The sequence below is a fragment of the Heterodontus francisci genome, chromosome 5, assembly GCF_036365525.1.
Source record: "Heterodontus francisci isolate sHetFra1 chromosome 5, sHetFra1.hap1, whole genome shotgun sequence".
NCBI classification, from domain to species: domain Eukaryota; kingdom Metazoa; phylum Chordata; class Chondrichthyes; order Heterodontiformes; family Heterodontidae; genus Heterodontus; species Heterodontus francisci.
In genome coordinates, this window is record NC_090375.1 from 23,199,318 (window position 1) to 23,220,495 (window position 21,178).

General features: G+C 43.0%; 1 protein-coding gene across 3 annotated transcripts; it reads left to right on the plus strand.

The window, feature by feature from the left end:
* The first annotated feature begins 1,179 nt into the window (after positions 1–1,179).
* On the plus strand, positions 1,180–20,728 carry fam210aa (family with sequence similarity 210 member Aa). Of its 3 annotated transcripts, none has more exons than XM_068030781.1 (4): positions 1,180–1,294; positions 7,194–7,710; positions 13,008–13,119; positions 20,025–20,728. In XM_068030781.1, exons 2-4 carry the CDS (start codon positions 7,238–7,240, stop codon positions 20,256–20,258), a joined length of 819 nt encoding a protein of 272 aa, XP_067886882.1. In that variant the 5' UTR covers positions 1,180–1,294; positions 7,194–7,237; the 3' UTR covers positions 20,259–20,728. The 3 variants fall into 3 exon arrangements, with proteins under 3 accessions (XP_067886882.1, XP_067886881.1, XP_067886883.1); XM_068030780.1 differs by having other exon boundaries at positions 1,180–1,289; XM_068030782.1 differs by having other exon boundaries at positions 1,180–1,284.
* The last annotated feature ends 450 nt before the right edge of the window (positions 20,729–21,178 follow it).

The following is a 21,178-nucleotide window of genomic DNA, read 5'->3' on the forward strand; positions in this document are numbered from 1 at the left end:
CTCAAAAGGCTAAGAGATTACAGAGATAGGGAGGGCAAGGGCATGAAGGGATTTGAAAACAAGGATGGGACTTTTAAAACCAAGGCATTGCTTGGTCAGGAACCAGCATAGGTCAGCAAGCAAAAACACAGGCAGCAGAGTTATGGATGGCATCAAGTTTTACATTGGGTAGAATGTGGGAGGCTAACCAGGAGTGTATTCAGAGAGTTCAGTTTAGAGGTAACAAAGGTATGGATGAGGGCTTCAGCAGTCACACAACTAAGTTTAACAACTTCATTTTATAACATGCTGCTGGGTCTATATAAGTTTACCATAACCTCTCTGCTTTTTTCTCTCCAAATACTTTGTTCATAAAATTTATAAAAATATATTACATCACAGTTCAAATCTGACATCAAGTACAATACAGATTCAGTTTCTTTCAATACAGTACATGAGGTGCCTCACCACACTTGCCATTAGAAATATGTAAATGTACATTGTAAATTTCATATCAAACATTCTCTAGTGCATACAGCCCAAAGGTTCCAGCCTCTCAGTATACTATGTCAGTGGCCTTTCCCTATTGGACCGTCACTGCAGCTGCCCCAAGCTTTACACCATACTTCAGCACAGTCCTAGACTTTGGAATGCAACACTCAGTCATCAACAGCTCTTTACACCAGGTAGACCAAAGTGCATTTTACACCAAGTTGATGCTCCTCCAGCAATATAACTTTTTTTTATAAAAGCAAAATACTGCGGATGCTGGAAATCTGAAATAAAAACAAGAAATGCTGGAACCACTCAGCAGGTCTGGCAGCATCTGTGGAAAGAGAAGCAGAGTTAACTCTGCCAAACCTGCTGAGTGGTTCCAGCATTTCTTGTTTTTAACTCTTTTTTTTACCTTACAAACCAAACCATTCCTCTCCAACCAACTCTCCCTACCACTACCTGCAATCTATCGCTTTTACGTTCAACCAATTATCAAGTGAATCAAGCAGTAAGTGTTAACGTCTTAAACTTCAACAAACAATTGGTAGGATTTGACCCAACTTCAGTAAACACGTGGATCCAGAGAGATGGAACAGGCAGGAGCATTCTGGGAAGTGTAGTTCCCCGGTGCGCGTGTTGCCATTACCCTGCCAATGACGCACTACAATACCCAGAGTTCCCTGCGCCCGAGTTAACGCATGCGCAGTGGCTGATTGCTCGCCATCTGCGTGCGAACGGAGCAACGAGGAGGAGGAAGCGGTGGCGGCCGGGGGTGGGGGAGGAACAAATAAATCCCCCGTCCACTCCCCGGTAAGGTGAGGTGGGTTTAATTACTGGAGGAGGGGGAAGGTAGGTGCAGGTACTGTCTCCCCAGGAGCGGGCTGTGGTAGTAGCGCTACGGGTCGGTTAAGGCCCGAGTCTGTTGGGCGCGGTGACCGGGATGCCTTTACAGCGCTGTTAGCCGGGGAGCTGCTATACTGAGGAGAGAGGCTGCTAAGCGACGGACACCTCCTTTCCCAGTTACAGGGCCCCTGCGTCTGCAATGTCACCATAACCCAACAAAACTCTACAGTGGCTGCTCTGGAGATTCATTGCAAGGTTAAAGTGTAGTCACTTCAAAATAATGTTGTAATGTAGAGAATGTGCAGTCAATTTGTGCTGCACAGCACGTTGCCACAAGGCAGCAATGTGATCAGGAACAGGTGTTGGCCTGAGTTTTTTTTGGTCAGTATAAAGGGTGATGCTTGCTGCTGACCTAAAGAGATGCACACTAAGATTTAGCGGGCTCCCAAGTGCAGATTTCCTCTCCCCATGTGATTTTGGATCTGGTACCATCTATTGGGGAACTGTGATGTCTGGCAACTGTGTTGTCATTCGGCAGGTTGATAAGCTGAACTGCCCTTAATATCAAGTTAATATCAGTTTTATTTGCCACTCCTTGATAATGAAGCAGTCGGTGCCTGCATGCAGCAATGTCTGGGCAATATCCAGGTGTGAGCTGGAAAGTGGCGGCACAGTGGTGCAGTGGTTAGCACCGCAGCCTCACAGCTCCAGGGACCCGGGTTCGATTCCGGGTACTGCCTGTGTGGAGTTTGCAAGTTCTCCCTGTGTCTGTGTGGGTTTTCTCTGGGTGCTCTGGTTTCCTCCCACAAGCCAAAAGACTTGCAGGTTGATAGGTAAATTGGCCATTATAAATTGTCACTAGTGTAGGTAGGTGGTAGGGAAGTGTAGGGACAAGTGGGGATGTTTGGTAGGAATATGGGATTAGTGTAGGATTAGTATAAATGGGTGGTTGATGTTCAGCACAGACTCGGTGGGCCGAAGGGCCTGTTTCAGTGCTGTATCTCTAATCTCTAAATAACATTCATGCCATATGAGTGCCAGGCACTGACTATGTCCAACAAGAGACAGTCTAACTATCTCCCCTTGACATTCAGTGGTATCATTGCTGAGTTCCCCCACCATCATTATCCTGGGGGGTCACCAGAAACTTAACTGCACCAGCCATATAAATACTGTGGCTACAGGAACAGGTCAAAGGCTGGGAATTCTGCAGCAAGTGACTTACTCCAGAAAGCCTGTCTTCTGTCGACAGGTGCAAGTCAGGAGTGTGCTAGAATACTCTTCACTTGCTTGGATGAGTGCAGCTCCAACAACAGTCAGAAGCACAACTAGAGGGTCTGGCATCCTTGAAAGCGGATAAATCGCCAGGGCCGGATGGATTACATCTCAGGTTGTTAAAGGAAGCCAGGGAGGGAATAGTGGCTGTGCTGAGGATCATCAAATCCTCACTAGATACAAGTGAGGTTGTGGACGATTGGAGGTCTGCAAACCTAGCCTGCAGGTGCAGCAAGTAATTAGGAAGGCAAATGGAATGTTGGCATTTATTGCAAGGGGGATAGGGTATAAAAGTAGGCAAGTCTTGCTAAAATTGTTTCGGACATTGGTGAGCCCACACCTAGAGTACTAGTTGCAGTTTTGGTCTCCTTACTTAAGGAGGGATTTACTTGCATTAGAAGCAGTTCAGAGAAGGTTCACTAGGCTAATTCCTGGGATGAAGGGGTTGTCTTATGAGGAAAGGTTGACTCTATACTTGGAAGAATGAGAGGTGATCTTATTGATACATATAAGATTCTGAGGGGGCTTGACAGGGTAAATGCTGAGAGGATGTTTCCCTCTGGGAATCTACAACTAGGGCACAGTTTCAAAACAGGTGGTCTCCCTATTAAGATGGAGATGAGGAGGAAGTTTTAAAGGAAGTGGCTGTAGAGATAGTGGAGGCATTGGTCGAAATACTCCAGAACCCACTGGATTCCAGGAGGGTCTTAGCGGATTGGAAAACCGCTAATGTGATGCCCCTGTTCAAGAAGGGAGGGAGACAAAAAGCAGGAAACTATAGGCCAGTCAGCCTAACATCGGTCGTTGGGAAAATGCTAGAGTCCATTATTAAGGAAGAAATAGCAGGACATTTAGAAAAGCTTAATGCAATTAAACAGAGTCAGCATGGTTTTTTAATATTTTTTATTTAGAGATATAGCACTGAAACGGGCCCTTCGGTCCTGTGAAAGGGAAATCGTGTTTGACAAATTTGCTAGAGCTCTTTGAAAATATAACAAGCAGAGTTGATAAAGGGGAACGGGTAGATGTAGTGTATTTAGATTTCCAGAAAGCATTCGATAAGGTGCCACATAAAAGATTATTGCACGAGATAGGAGCTCACAGTTTTGGGGGTAATGTATTAGCATGGATTGAGGATTGGTTAACTCACAGACGACAGAGTCGGGATTAATAGGTTTTTTTCAGGTTGGAGAGACGTAACTAGTGGATTGCCACAAGGATCAGTCCTAGGGCCTCAATTGTTTACTATCTATGTTAATGACTTGGTGGAGGGGGCAGAGTGTAATATATCCAAATTTGCTGATACAAAAATAGGAGGGCATGCTATGATGAGGGCATAAGGAATCTGCAAGGGGATATAGATAGGTTGAGTGGGCAAAAACTTGGCAGATGGAGTTTAATGTAGGAAAGTGTGAGGTCATGCACTTTAGTAGGAAGAATCAAAAGGCAGACTATTTAAATGGAGAGAGACTTCAAAAAAGTGTAGTACAGAGGGATCTGGGTGTTCTTGTGCATGAAACACAAAAAGTTAGCATGCAGGTGCAGCAAGTAATTAAGAAGGCAAATTGAATTTTAGCCTTTATTGCTAGGGGGTTGGAGTTTAAAAATAGGGAAGTCTTGTTACAACTGACAGGGTGTTGGTGAGGCCGCACCTGGAGTACTGCGTACAGTTTTGGTCCCCGTATTTAAGAAAGGATATACTGGCATTGAAACCAGTTCAAAAGAGATTCACTGGTCTGATTCCTGGGATGAAGAGGTTGACTTATCAAGAACGGCTAGACAAGTTAGGCCTTTATTCATCAGAATTTAGAAGAATGAGGGGTGATATTATTGAAACATACAAGATTCTGAGAGGGCTTGACAGGATAGATGTTGTGAAGTTGTTTCCACTAGTGGGGGAATTTTGAACTAGGGGACATAGTTACAGAATAAGAGGACACTCAGTTTTAAAATGAGATGCGAAGGAATTTCTTCTGAGGGTAGTGAATGTCTGGAATTCTCCACCCCAGAGTGTTTTGGAGGCTAGATCACAAAGTATTTAAAGAGGAGTTAGATAGATTTTTGAAATATTGGGGAGTTGAGGGCTATGAGGAGCTGGCACGAAAGAGAATGGGCGGCGCAGTGGTTAGCACCGCAGCCTCACAGCTCCAGCGACCCGGGTTCAATTCTGGGTGCTGCCTGTGTGGAGTTTGCAAGTTCTCCCTGTGTCTGCGTGGGTTTCCTCCGGGTGCTCCCGTTTCCTCCCACATGCCAAAGACTTGCAGGTTGATGGGTAAATTGGCCATTAGAAATTGCCCCTAGTATAGGTAGGTGGTAGGGAAATATAGGGACAGGTGGGGATGTGGTAGGAATATGGAATTAGTGTAGGATTAGTATAAATGGGTGGTTGATGGTCGGCACAGACTCGGTGGGCCGAAGGGCCTGTTTCAGTGCTGTATCTCTAAAAGGAGTTGAGGTCTGGGGCAGATCAACCATGATCTTATTGAATGGCGGGGCAGGCTTGAGGGGCCAAATGGCTGCCTCCTGCTCCTATTTCTTATGTTCTTACGAATTTCTTCTCTCAGGGTCATTAATCTTTGGAATTCTCTTCCCCAGTGAGCACTGGAGGCTGAGTCATTGAATATATTCAAGGCTGAGTTAGATTTTTTTTTATCTACAAGGGAGTCCAGTGTTATGGGGGGGGAGGGGGGGCAGACAGGAAAGTGGAGTTAAGGCCACCATCCGATCAGCCATGATCTTATTGAAAGGTGGAGCAAGCTCAATAAGCCAAATGGCCTCCTGCTATTTCTTATGTTTGAACAGTCTGTGTACTTTAATTAAGATGTTTCTAAATTTTAATGTTGTAGTTGAGTTACAGTGACTGCAATCTTTCTGATAGTTTATTAAACTTATTTGTGATATGACGTTGCCTAGCCATTTCAAGTTTTGTCTTAGCAGAATATATTCTAGAATATAATTATTGCTGCTGGTACTTCTGTATCTACTCATCTTGTGTAGCTTTGTTTTAAGTGACATTTCTTGCCTTGGTCTTCCTATATTTCACCACGTACACTTAGCACACATAAAATAGACTAACACTTCAATGCAGTACTGAAGGGTTTCAGCATTGTTGGAGGTTTCATCTTGTGGGTGAAGTTTTAAACTCCTTGTTCAGATGCAAGCAGCAGATCCCGAGCACTGTCGAAGGGCCTGGTGGCTCTGGTGCCCAGGTTAACATTTATCCCTCAACCAGCACTGAGCAACAGATGAACTGGTCATTTATTGCATTTGTCAGTCTATGCTATGGACAAATTGTCTGACATGTTTGCCTACAAAACAGAATAATATGAGAATAATAGTTTGGCAGTGAAGCACTATGGTACATCCTGAGGATATGAAAGGGCATGGAAAGAGAGCTATTAGATCAGAATCACCTTCCATTTTATTTAAACAGTTCCATTATTAACTCGTCATTTTATTATAGTACCTTTAGGGGTAGAAGGCCTAAGTTCTTAGGTAATGGTCTCCTGTAAGTTTAAGAGGAGTTTAAAGGATTGGGCTTACTAATGAAAAATAAAAAGCAAGGTCATATATATTCTTTCAACTCCTCCACTGTTGGCCAAATTATCAGACTGTTTATCTAATATCCAGTGCTAGATGAGCAGAAATTTCCTCCAATTAAATACTGGGCAGTCTGAAGCTATTGTTTTTGATCCCCGCTTCAAACTCCGTCCCTCTTCCTGGCAACAGTCTAACATTAAGCCAGTCTGTTCGCAATCTTGGTGTGATATTTGACTCTAAAATGAGCTTCTGGCCTCATATTTGCGCCATCACTAAGACTGCCTATTTCCACCTCTGCAGCATCAGCCAATTTCACCCCTGTCTTCACTCATCTGCTGCTGAAACCCTCATTCATGCTTTTAATTGCCTCTAGACCTGACTGTTCCAATGGACTTGCTTGTAGGCAAACATGTCGGACAATTTGTCCATAGCATAGACTGACAAATGGCTGGTCTCCCATATTCTACCCTCTGTAAACTTGAGGTCATCCAAAAAACAACTCTGCTGCCCTTGTCTTAACTTGCAGCGAGTCCCGTTCCTTTATCATCCCTGTGATCGCTGACTTACATTGGCTTCCAGTGAAGTATTGTTTTCAAATCCCTCTATGGCTTCATCCCTCCCTATCTAGTAATCTGCTCCAGCCCCACGACCCTCCGAGATATCTGTGCTCCTCTAATTTTGGGCTCTTGTGCATCCCTGATTTTAATTGCTGCACCATTGGTGGCCACAGCTTTAGTTGCCTAGGCCCTAAGCTCTGGACTTCCTTCTCTTCACCTCTCCACCTCTCGATCTCCCTCTCCTCCTTTAAGATGCTCCTTAAAACCTACCTCTTTGAGCAATTTTTTGGTCATCTGACCTAATATCTCCTTTTGTGGCTCGGTGTGATATTTTGTTTTATAATGCTCTTGTGAAGCGCCTTGGGATGTTTTATTATGTTAAAGGCGCTATATAAATATAAGTTGTTGAAAGTGAAAGGATAGTTAGGAATTTGGAAATGTTTGCAAAACAGGTATCATCATGGACTCAAATGTTTTTCTAATGCTTTCCTGTTTTCTTTCCAGTTCTTCTTTGCTGGGCCAGAAATTGATTGGTTTGCAACTGAAAAATGCAGAGGTACTTCCTTCAGGCCATTCTCTGGAACTCAAAACAAGCTTGCAATGCCCGACCATGTGTGTCTCTCATATTTCCAACTGCATATGGGAAAATGCCTTTCCTTATCCCACACCAGGGGCAACTCCTGCACATGTCACGTCCAGTCATCGCCTCTGAACAGCGAAGGCCAAATCTGCAGAAGGAACCATTACCCTCACAGCACAATGGCATTGACCAAACCAAGACTTTGCCGGGGAATCGCCCACAACAAGATACCTTGTCGGACTCTGTTCAGAAAACATACTTTTCCGACACAAAACTGTATCAAGAGGGAGCAGGTGTGGAACCGGATCCTCTCCAGGACAGTTCGATAGGCCTTTTTCAACGATTCAAAAAGACATTCAAACAGTATGGGAAAGTCCTGATTCCAGTGCATCTTTTGACGTCCACTGTGTGGTTTGGTGCATTTTATTATGCAGCAATGAAGTAAGTAAGTTGCAAGTTATATCGATCCATAGGTTTTAAGCTTTCAAAATAAAAATGGAAACAACTATTTATTGGAGCTGCCCTCAAATCTAGTTTTGGGAATTGTTTTTTTTAAATTACTGAGTTTTTAAAAAAGCTAATAAGATAACCAGATTACAAATTTGCATGGCCTAGAACTGGTGCTGTGGGCACCTCTGCAGTAAGACCTGAGTCTGTCCTGAAATTAGGCCTGCTTGTCACAGGTAGTTCGCACATCTCTGAAGACAAACGTTGGGCTGCCAGGTAGGGTGAGAGGTTGTTAATTGCAGCTGTTGGGGGTGGGGGGGGGGTGGGGGAGGGTTCTGTCATCTGTGAAGCTTTGGTGGGGGGGGGGGGGGTGGGGTAGGCGGTGGTGGGGTGGGGTGCTGGCTATAGACCCGGGCTACATCCGTATGTGAAAAACGTTAGTGCAGTGGGTCAGAGATTTTTGGAATAGTGGAACAACAACACAGGAGACGACCATTTGGCTCAAGGAACTTGTGCTGGCCTTTTGAAAGAACTAATTAGTCCCACTCCCTGCTCTTTCCACACAGCCCTGCAAATTTCAAGTATCCAGTTCCCTTTTGAAAGTTACTATTGAATCAAATTCCACCACCCTTTCACGCAGCGCATTCCAGATCATAACTTGCTGAGTTTAAAAAGAAATTCTCATGTTGCCTCTGGTTCTTTTGCCAGTTACCTTTAAATCTGAGTCCCCTGGTTGCTGACCTTTCTGCCACTGGAAACAGTTTTCCCTTATTTACTCTTCTCAAAACCATTCATGATTTTGAGCATTGCAATTAAATCTCCCCTAAGCCTTCTATGTTCTTAGGAGAACAATTCAGCTCTCCAGTCTCTCCATATAACTGCAGTCTCTGATCCCTGCTATCATTCTTGGAGACCTCTTTTCTATCCTTCACCTTGACACCCTTCCTAATGGGCTGAATTTTATCTGCCTGCCATCAGGAGCAGCGGCAGGTGAAAAAACTAGCGGCCTGCACGTACAGGGCGCAAGCCACCGCAATCTAGCACACGGCAGCTCATTCTAAAGTCCAGGGTGAGTGGCCTTCACCCCCACCCCCCCCCCCCCCCCCCCCCCCGAAAATCACGTGGCAGGGGCAGGCTCTGTGACTCCATGAATGTCGTCAGCTGCCTCTGCACAGGCGCTGCTACCATTTCTTAAAGGGCTGCCAGACCTGGACATTTGAACCCTGCGGTACGGGAAAGTGAAGGCACGTGAGTGCCATCTGTTGCACAGAAGATCCCAGACAGCCAGTAAGACTGTGGGTAATTGTAGGTAAATGTATTCATGAGGTTTATTTAAATATTTCAAGTTGGTTCCTGTCACCAAGTGGCGGGGGGCTGCCACAGAGCCTCGCTGCTGGGAACATTGGGCCCGGCAATCCCAGCGTTGGGCTCCGTGGTGGGACGTTGCGATTAGATTAGATTAGAGATACAGCACTGAAACAGGCCCTTCGGCCCACCGAGTCTGTGCCGAACATCAACCACCCATTTATACTAATCCTACACTAATCCCATATTCCTACCAAACATCCCCACCTGTCCCTATATTTCCCTACCACCTACCTATACTAGTGACAATTTGTAATGGCCAATTTACCTATCAACCTGCAAGTCTTTTGGCTTGTGGGAGGAAACCGGAGCACCCGGAGAAAACCCACGCAGACACAGGGAGAACTTGCAAACTCCACACAAGCAGTACCCAGAATCGAACCCGGGTCCCTGGAGCTGTGAGGCTGCGGTGCTAACCACTGCGCCACTGTGCCGCGATCTTCCACTCCCCCACCCCCTGCCGCTGCCATGGAGCCTGACGTCAGGAGTTCAACAAAATTCAGCCCCCTAATATGTGGTTCCCAGAGTTGGATGCAGCACTCCTGCTGAGGTCTAACCAGTGTTTTATAAAGCTTCAACATAACTTCCTTGCTTTTGTACTTTTTCTTGGCATTTCTTTGCAGATGAAGATTTTGGGAAGGTTGTTGTCATTGATTGCAGGCCCGCTGGTGACTAGTCAGGCCTATCCGTGACTGACAGATTCTCCCACAGCGGGTTCAAGAGAAGGTGTAGTCGCTGCTGAGGGCCAGTTGGATCCATCCTCCTACTTTTCTCTTTCATGGTGGTTCTTCACTCAGTCTCAAAGGTGTCTGTAGCCCTCCTGATATAGCATCTCCAGGTATCATGATCTATGGCCTGAGCTTCCCACTGGCAATGTTCGATGTGGCCCACAGAGGGACTTCTTCAGGGAGTCCTTGAAATGTTTGATGGGGCCCCTCTGTTCCTTTAACCAGTGGTCAGCTTTCCATACAACATGATCTTGGGCAGGCGAATGTCGCCTCTGTTAATAAAGCCAAGGATCCCATTTGCTTGATAGCCTTCTCAACTTGTCCTGTCACCTTCAAAGATTTGTGTACATACACGCCCGCGTCACTGTTTCTGCACCCCATTTAAAATTGTACCGTTCCTTTTGTTTAGGACAATATAAACTATTGTGTTCTATTGGCAGATTCTCATCATCATTGCTCAAGGTGAGATGGGGTGGGGGTGTGTTCAGAGAGCAAGCTCTGGCAGTCTTATGCTTGAGTGTGTTAGGGAAATAGAAACAAAGCTACCTCTCTTGTATTGTCAATTGCTACACATATCCCTCCTGTTCCTGCCACCCACTTCCTGCCTGGACACTTTTTGTGCTCTTGGGTGCATCCTCTTTTAATGTTGCCTTAAAACATTTAAGGAATAACTTGCACATTCAGTACTCCTGACACATGCCAATTTAACAGATATCAGGCTGGAGGCTTGCAATTTCTTACAGCTTCTGGCATGTGCCAGGAGAGCACAAGCAGGAAATTTACCCTTTGGAGCACTTAGTGAATTTACTGACTGGTGGACTGACTTTGATGAAGGGTCACTGACCTGAAACGTTAACTCTGCTTCTCTCTTCACAGATGCGGCCAGACCTGCTGAGTATTTCCAGCATTTCTTGTTTTCGTAGACTTTGAATGTACTGCCTGGCGCTTTTTATAATAGGCAGGTGATCTACGACACCTGCTTTACACCTGGGCAACAAATTGTAGACCTACAGCAGAGTCTTTAGGCAACCCAAACAAACAAATTACCTTATAAGTAAATTCAGTTATCCAAGTTTTATATTAGAAAAAAGGCTGATTAGTTTGGAACTGAATTTTTGGTGCCTTTGGAGGTGACTTAAAATTTTAACAATCAAAGAAGAAACCATACCTACTGTAATTACAGTTGTCTATAAACAGTTCATGATGGGAAATATAATTTGTGAATTCATTTAAACATCACACTTGCCCAAAATAAAAGCTGGAGCTGCTGGAATTGTGGGTTTCCACCACAACCTTCGGTGTTGTCGCAGGGAGTAACTGTAAGGTAATTTGCAGAAATTGGTCTCCAGTTAGCTTGCATAGTGTTTTTGGGAAAAGCATGAAACTCAAATCCTCAGCAGACGAGGAGATGCATGTCCTCTGCCTCTGTATTGATGCATATTTCTTGTTGGGAGAGTCTGTAAGCTGTAGCTGGTTAGCACTTTGAGGTCAAAATATCCAGTCCAAGCCCTGGTTTTTCAGACCTAATGTGTCCTTGAGAGTAAAAACCTGTTAAGGAAAGCATAAAAAGCGATTCAAAGTGTAATAATGTAACTTAATTTTTATTTTGTTTAAAACCTTACTTTGGACCTTTTTTAATTTTTAAAAAAGCAAAATAAGAATGTTTGCAAAAACATTTTGAATAATTCAGTTGGTTTGCTAATTCTGGCATTGAAAGTTGATGCAACAAAATGGGGAAATAATGACAAATGAATTTACGCTTTGAAAAGTTGACCAAAAGTCAATAAAGTTTGTTGATGGAAAATATATGGCCGACCTCAGATTTTAAATTTTTAATAAACTACATAAAAATATGCATTCAAATCCAGTTGTAAATAATTAAGTGGTAACGAGCAGTAAAATGTTTAAATTTTTTTCAACAAGATTTTCATTCCTTCTCCTTCACTGTATAACTCTACTGTGATCCCTTAATTGTTAAAAGAATGGTACTGCTGGATGGTATCACTAAAAACAATCCCTTAAGTGTGGAAGCTGCACTGAATTTACCAAAAAAAATTCTAGTAATTCAGCCTGATCTATATTTGCACATGCTCTTAGTGTTTGTTTTTGGGATGAGGCAGAGGAGGGGGGAGGGCGGGAGAGAGAGGAGGAGGCATACTTGCGTACATAATGCGTGAAGCAACTTTACATTCAACAGAAAGTTGGTCTGATGTGAAGCTAACAACAGTGGCAATTACCAAAAGTTCCTTGTTTGCCCTTATTTTCTTATGTAGAATGATAGTTTGAAGAAAAACTTAGATTTTGAATCTTAAGTTCTTCACTATTGTCACATTTTGTAGCATCCTTCTGGGAACATAGGAGCAGGAGTAGGCCATCCAGTCTGTCGAGCCTGCTCTGCCATTCAACCAGATCATGGCTGATCATCTACCTCAACGCCATATTCCTGCACTATCCCCGTATCCCTTGATATCATTAATATCTAGATCTGAATCTGGGACAGGAAGGGGTGTTTACTTCCAGGATTGGAGCTTGCTGCATATGGAAGCAAGTCCGGAAACACTGCACTTCACGTGACCTTGCTGCCTGCCCCAATTAACATTTTTCTTTTTTGTATCATTTCCTGTTTGCTTGACCTCTGAGCACTTTTATTTACTTCTGTACACCATTCATCTTTAATCCAAACTCCATTATTAATCTTGTTTTGGGCAATGTTCTAGTTGATTGGGCTGTCAATGAAAAGTTTGGTAACTGTTGCTCATTAAATAGTTATAAATAGTTTTCACAATTGAAATTCCCTTTTAAGCTGCATAGTGATGCACAACACCAGAATGGGAGCTTATGTCAACTGTTAATGTTGGTTGTCTCACTGTAGGTCAGGCACTCCATTGCACATAAGGGAAATAATTAAAGTGATAGGCATCTTGCACAGTCCTGAGCACCCAACTAAGGTAGAGTTGACCATCCTTGTCATTTGATATGTTTCCCAGTAAGACTCAGTTAGAAGGAGGAAGAGAATTACTTTTTTAAATAATGGAAATAAATGAATTGTGTTTTTTAACAGAAGCTACAGAAAATGTGTTCAGTATAGCATTTGCACTGCTGTGATTGGCTTACTGCTGTTTTTATTTAGTAAAGGCATTATTAAAAGTTTAAAAAAAAAATTAAATTCTGAAAAAAACCATCTCCTTTTATTTCCAGAGGTATTAACGTGGTTCCGTTTCTCGAGTATATAGGAGCACCCAACGGTATAATACATATTTTGAGTAATTCTCAGGGTGGAAATGCATTGACTGCTTATGCATTATATAAGGTGAGTACCGTGTTAAATTGAGCTGGGCTTTGCATTGCTAGTAACTTGATATGTGTTTTCATTTTTGTAATATCGGGATAGTGTTTGGGTTTTATTTTACTGTATATGTTTGGAAAGAATTTTGATGTATTAAGTGACTGGGCACACTAACGGCAAATGAAGTTTAATACTGATCAATGCAAAGTACTGCATTGTGAAAAAACGAATAAAAAACAGATATACAAAAGGAGATGCCACAATTCACATTGACAGATACCCAAGAGTGACGATATCCTTGTTGCTGTCAATGTCCAGACAACGTGGAGAAGCATAACCAGCTCACGAGCGTTCCTTGGCATCCTTAGCACTGCTGTGTATCAGATCCCAACTCCTTGCATTGTGGGATGGTTAGGCCTGTTTATTGACCCTTGTAAGCCATGGGAAGAGCCTGCTTGTTAGGCATTCGACTAATTAAGGTTCTGTAAAAATATGAGGACTGTTATGCACTATAAAGTGTTCACAGCACCTGACCAGTGTTCCAGATGTTCAGCATTCATGTAAAATTACAGCTTTTCCCTCAAGTTGATATTGCAGTATATTGCTATCTTATTCATCAGTTTGTCTGTCATTGATTCACTCCCTCCCATGCAATATTGCAGTTGGAGGAAGAAAGGAAGTCAAGTGAAATTTACTGGAATCTTTCCGAGAGCTTTTTAGGGCTTCACCAAATCAGTGATCTGTTCCTGTTTTTGCCAGGAAATAGTAATTGTGTGCCATTTTGAGGATTATGCATATCTCTGAGCATTCCTCTGAAGGCAGATTTTAGAGGAGGACAATAAAGATAACATTCCAGGCAGGTGCACCTCCATCTTGTTAGATCAGTGGGCCACCAATCCTTGTGCCATCACTCCTGAGAAACAGATAATAGGAACAGCTCTTAGTTGCTGTCGGGGTGACTGCAGCCTTTTTTCTAGCCACTGGGTCTTGCCAAGCAATAGGAGGCGATAGCTGTCAAAACTCCCAACTTGGGAGTGCAAAAACAGGCAGTGACGTCATCCAGATGGATTTTGCAAAGAGCTGAGCATTGTTGATAACATGCGCATGAGACTATACCAAATGTGACCTTTTCAATGAACAGAATGTGGTTTCACTCCATTCAGTGACCAGTGGTTCAGAGGAGGTTTACTAGATTGATACCTGGTATGAGCGAGTTGTCTTAAGAAAGGTTGGACAGACTCGGCTTGTATTCACTGGAGTTTAGAAGAGTGAGGGGACACTTGATTGAAGTTTATAAGATCCTTAACAGTCTTGACCAGGTGAATGTGGAAACAACGTTCCCTCTTGTGGGAGAGTCCAGAATTAGGGGTCGCCCTTTTAGTACTGAGATGAGGGGAAATCCTTTCTCTGAGGATTGTGTAACTTTGGAACTCTCTGCCTCAGAAGGTGATGGAGGTGGGATCATTGAATATTTTTAAGGCGGAGGTAGATTGATCCTTGTGAGGCAAGGGAATCAAAGGTTATCGGGGGTAGATGGGAGTGTGGAATTTGAGACACACAGATCAGCCATGATCTTATTGAATGGTGGATCAGGCTAGAGGGGCCAAATGGCCTACACCTCTTAATTTGTACATATGTATGGTAACTGAATTGTGCAGGTTATTACCTAATGTTCTGGAGTTTCCATGATATATTTTATGGTGATCCTGCAACAAATGGATCAGATTGAAGCTCTGCAATCCTGCTACTTCCAGTCATAACTAACCGGAGGAGGCTGCACTAACATCTCCATCCTCAATGATGGAAGCCCAGCATGTCAGTTCAAAAGACAAGGCAGAAGAATTTGCAACCACCTTCAGCCGATTGGATGATCCATCTCTGCCTCCTTCTGAGGTCCCCAGCATCACAGATGGCAGTCTTCAGCCAATTTGATTCAACTCGCATGATATCAAGAAATGGCTGAAGACACTGGATACTGCAAAGGCTATGGGTCCTGATAACATCCCGGCTGTAAATGAGAGGTAATGTTCACACAAGTGCCAGGCAATGACCATCTCCAATGAAGATTGGAACAAAGGCAATGTAATGATTGTGGAGGACTTTAATCTTCATATAGACTGGGACAATGAAATTGGCAAGAGTAGTTTATAGAATGTTTTTGGGACAGTGTCTTGGAGCAATACATTATGGAATTGACTGGGGATAAAGCTGTCTTGAATCTAGCATTGTGCAATGAAGCAGAGTTAATTTGTAATGTAATAGTAAAAGATCCACTGGGAAATAGTGATCATAATACCATTTGAATTCCAAGTTAAGTTTGAAAGTGACATACTCCAATCACAAACCAGAATCTTCAAACCAATTATGTAGGTATGAAGGGAGACCTGGTTACAGTAAATAGACTAAAAGGGATGGCAGTAAATGAGCAGTGGGAAACCTTTAAAGAAACTTTTAAAAATGTTCCAACAAAAATACATTCCAGTGAAAAACAAAAGCTCAGCAAGAATGTCATCTGTGGCTCAGTCAGGAAGTTAAGGATAGTATTAGATTGAAAGAAGAGCCTTACAATGTTGCAAAAAGAGTAGCAAGTCTGAGGATTGGGAGTGTTTTAGAAACCAGCAAAGGGCCACCAAAAAGTTAATAAAGGAAAAATAAAATGAGAGTAAACTAGTCAGTAATATAAAAACTGATTCTAAGAGCGTATGTAAAAAGGAAGAGAGTAGCTAAAGTAGACATTGGTCCTTTAGAAGTAGAGACAGGAGAAATTATCATGGGGAATGAAGAAATGGCAGTGGCATTGAACAAATATCTTGTCTGTCTTCACAGTAGAAGACACATGTTTCATACCAGAAATAGATGATAACCTTGAGTTAAAAAGAGTGAGGAAATTAATATCAGCAAAGAATAAGTATTGAAGAAACTTAAAGGACTAAAATCAACAAATCCTGGGACCTGATGGCGTACACCCAGAGATAGCTGCAGAGATAGTGGATACGCTAGCTATGATTTTCCAAAATTCCTTAGATTTGGGAATGGTCCCATCAGATTGGAAGTTGGCAAATGTTGCACTGCTTTTCAAGAAAGGAGCGAGAGAGAAAACCGGGAAATACAGGCCGGTTAGCCTAACATCAATCATTGGGAAAATGCTGGAATCTGTTGGAAAGGCATAGTATGATTAGAACCAGTCAGCATGGTTTTACTAAAGGGAAATCCTGTTTGACAAATTCATTTGAGTTTTTTTGAGGATGTAACTAGTAGGGTGGATGAAGGGGAACCAGTAGATGTAGTATACTTGGATTTCCAAAAGGCATTCGATAAGGTGCCACACAGAAGGTTAACAGGCAAGATAAGGGCTCATGGAGTTGGGGATAATATATTAGCATGGAAAGGTAAGCTGTAGGGAGGACACAGAGACTGCTAATTAAGTGAGTGGGCAACAAGATGGCAGATGGAGTATAATATATGAAGTTATTCACTTTGGTCACAAGAATAGAAAAGCAGAATATTTTTTTAAAAGGAGCAAAGCTTGTAAGTGTTGATGACTTGGGTATGCTTGTACAAGGAATGCAAAAAGTTAACATGCAGGCACAGTGAGCAATTAGGAAGGCAAATTGCATGGGGATTGGAGTATAGGAATAAGGAAGTCTTGCTACAGTGGTAACAGGGTTTTGGTACGACCACATCTGGAGTACTGTGTGCAGTTTTGGTCTCCACATTCAAGAAAGGATATACTTGCATTCGAGGCGGTACAGCGCAGGTTCACTAAATTGGTCCCTGGGACAAGGGGGTGGTCCTATGATGAGAGGCTGAGTAAATTGGGCCTACACTCACTGGAGTTGAGAATGAGAGGCGATCTCATTGAAGCATACAAGATTCTGAAGGGGCTGGATAGAGTGGACACTGAGATTGTTTCCACTGGTTGGGGAATCTAGTGCACAGGGGCACAGTCTCAGGATAAGGGGCCAATCATTTAGGACTGAGATGCGGAGAAATTACTTCACTCAAAGGGTTGTGCATCTTTGGAATTCTCTACCCCAGAGGGTTTTGGATGCTCCATCATTGAATGTGGCTGGGATAGACAGATTTTTGGTGTCTCAGGGATTCAAGGGATATGGCGAGTGGGCAGGAAAGTGAATTTGAAGCCTAAAATCAGTCATGATCGTATTCTGTTCTTGAGAGCGAATCTAACCATCTCCCCTTGACATTCAATGCCATTGCCATTACTGAATCCCCCACTATCAATATCCTGGGGTTTACCATTAACCAGAAACTGAACTGGACCAGCCAAATACTATGGCTACGAGCGGGTCAGAGGCTGGGAAATCTGCGAGCAACTCACCACCTGATTTCTCCAAGGCCTGTCCATCATCTACAAGGCACAAGTCAGGAGTGTGATGGAATACTCTCCACTTGTCTAGATGAGTGCAGCTCCAACAACACAAGATGTACCTTCCAAACCTGCGACCTCTACATCGTAGCAGACACATTGGGACACCACATGCAAGTTCCCTTCCAACCCACACACCGTCCTGAATTGGAACTGTAATGTCGTTCCTTCACTGTCGCTGGGTCAAAATCCTGGAACTCCCGTCCTAAAAATCACTGGGTGTACCGATCTCACAAGGACTGCAGTGGTTCAAGAAGGCAGCTCACCACCACCTTCTCAAGGGCAATTGGGGATGGACAACAAATTGTGATTTGCCAGTAACACACACATCCCAGGAATGAATAAGAAAAATCCATCATTATTCACGAGCCATTAGGTGGAACAAGGTTTCTACTGCCTGGGAAAACCCATAGACAAGAAATGTAAATCTGCATACTGTACTTCCAGAGTCTTGATTGATCATACATCAGCAACTTAAAGCAAATCAGTTAAGATGCCTTTCGCCATTCAGGGCAAAGGTAGTGCAGTGCAACTTGGCAAAGGTATAATTGTTGTAGCCTGCTGTATTTTACACATTCCCAAGGAGAAAAAAAGTCCTGTCGAGGAAAAGGTATTCAAAGAAGTTATAGAATGGCAAGTGGCACCCTTATTCAAGGGTAAAGACATTCCTAGTAACTACAGGCTGGTCAGTTTAATGTCTGTGGTGGGTAAGGTTTTAGAAATAATGGAGGGAAGAATCAACAGGTACTTGGAGAGGTTTGAGTTATAATTAAGGATAGCCAGCACAGATTTGTAAAAGGCAGATCATGCTTGACTAATCTGATTGAATTTTTTGGTGAAGTAACAAAGATTAGGAGGTTGATGAAGGGAAAGCAATGGATGTTGTCTTAAGGATTTTAAGAACTTCTTTGACAAAGTACGACTTAAAAGGCTGGGTAACACAATTGAGGCTCATGGAATACGAAGGTCAGCGGCAGCTTGGATAAAAATCCGTCTTCAGGACGGAAAAGAGCGAACCGTGGTAAATGGTTGCTTTTCGGACTAGAGGATGGTAGACAGTGGTGTTCCCCAAGGATCAGTGCTTTTTCTTGATATAAATGACATGGATATTGGAATAGAGAGTAAAATTTCAAAATTTGCCAATGATACAAAACTTGGAGGTGTGGCAAACAGTGAGGACGATACATATCGACTGCAGCAGGAGATGGGGTAGCAAAATAGGCAAGGAAGTGGCAGATGGAATTTAATACAGAGAAATGTGAGTTGATGCATTTTGGCGTAAGCAATATAGAGAGTCAACATAGACTTAATGGCACAGTTCCAAAGAGTGTGCAGGACAGAGGGACCTGGGAGTTCTTGCACATAGATCTTTGAAGGTAGCAGGACATATTGAGACTAGTTAGCAAAGCATATGGAATCTTGGGCTTCATAAATAGAAGTATTGAGTACAAAAGCAGGGAAGTTATGCTGAGCCTTTGTAAAGCTTTGGTTAGGCCCCAACTGGAATATTGCATCCAGTTCTGGTCACCACACTTTGAGAGGGTGCAGAGGAGATTTACCAGAATGGTTCCAGGGATGAATGATTTTAGCTCAAAATTTAGGTTGGAAGAAGGGGTTGCTCTCCCTGGAGCAAAGGAGATTGAGGGGAAATTTGATAGAGATGTGCAAGATTATAACAGGTTTTGGCAAGGTAGGCAAAGAAAAGCTGTTCCCATTAGCTGATGGTACAAGGACCAGGGGAAACAGATTTAAGGTTTTAGGCAAGATGGAGGGGGGGGTGATGTGAGGAAGAACTTTTTTTTTTAAAGAGATACAGCACTGAAACAGGCCCTTCGGCCCACCGAGTCTGTGCTGACCAACAACCACCCATTTATACTAACCCTACAGTAATCCCATATTCCCTATCACCTCCCTACACTAGGGGCAATTTACCTATCACCTGCAAGTCTTTGGATGTGGGAGGAAACCGGAGCACCCGGCGAAAACCCACGCAGACACAGGGAGAACTTGCAAACTCCGCACAGGCAGTACCCAGGATCAAACCCAGGTCCCTGGAGCTGTGAGGCTGTGGTGCTAACCACTGTGCCGCCCCTATGCAACTTTTCTATGCAGCGAGTGGTAATAACCACCTACGAGGGTAGTGGAAGCGGAGAGGATTAACGATTTCAAAAAGAAATTGGATGGGCACTTGAGGGCAATAAACTTGCAGGTCGACAGGGATAGAACGGAGGAATGGGACTAACTGGATTGTATTACAGAGAGTCAGCTTAAACTCAATGGCCTGTATCGCCTCTTTCTGTGCCATTATGACTGACTGTTATGAAATTATGATTTGATCCCCGGTAAAACTCAAAGGATCTCTTAACGCTACAATCACTCCATATCAGTCCTCATCAAAAATGGGAGTTGATGTGCATTTATAAAAAGCAGCTTCGACATTAATGCTCTCTGTAGTCAACATCTGGCTAAAAGTGTCTTTCAGCCCTTTGTCTTTATATGATCTGACTTTACAAGTATTTAGAACTTCTACTTTATTTTCTAGCTTGCCACACCAGCCAGGTACACTGTAACTTTGGGAGGAACATCTGTTGCAATCAAGTATCTCCGCTCCCGTGGTTACATGTCAACACCACCTCCAATGAGAGGCTATATACAAGATAGAATGGAAGAAACCAGAGAGCGATTTTCAGAAAAAATGGAAGAAACAAAAGAACTGCTAAGTGAGAAAATACAAGAAACCAAAGACATGGTCTCCTTCAGGAAAAAGAAAGAATAAGTCTGTGGAAAACAAACTAAAAAATCCTGACTCTTATAAATTTGAAAACATCGACCACCTCTTCGAGTTTTGAAGTTGGGATGGTGTGTACTTCGTGAAGTAACTGTGTAAACTTTTGTATCTAGAAAATGCCGATGGTTTGTTGTGGTCTGAGGCACCGTTAAAATGGTTTCCAAACAATTAGATAATTTTGAGTGTAACATTTTAATAACTTGGGAGAAAAATGTAACAGAAAAGTGGAGTTGACTCATGACAGATTTCCTGTATTCAGTGATGTGAAAAATGTAGTTACTAAATATACTGGTTAACAGTAGAACATTTTAAACTAGTCTGGTGGTTGTGTACTGAAACCTTTAAAACAGTTTCAATCGCAATGTTTGAAATGTCTACTGAGCAGTTCTGTTGTGTGTAATGTGACATCTTCAAAAAAAATAAAATTCAGTCACTTATAACATGAATTATAAAGATAAGTGGCTACATTTCAGTGATGTCAGCATGGGGGGCGGGGAAGCTATAGATGTTAATTATTATGGGTATCGCTGACCTGAAACTCACCAGTACCCTGCACTCTGTAATCTTCCCTGAACAAACAGTTAAACTCTGATGACCTGCACCAGTGTTGACTGAAAAAAGGGGCAGCACCCCACCTTAACAGAATAATATATTGTGCATTATATGCCATAATACTCATGCCCTGTATTTCAAGGGTACAATTTCATGTTGAGCAGGGAGGCTAAAGATCAACTACTGAGGTGCTGTACCTCATTTGCTTATCAATCGCCAAGGCACTCATTCTGTTCATTTGAAAACTTGATAATTGGCGATCTTTTCTTCACTGCACAGTGGCGCAGTGGTGAGCACCGCAGCCTCACAGCTCCAGCAACCCGGGTTCAATTCTGGGTACTGGCTGTGTGGAGTTT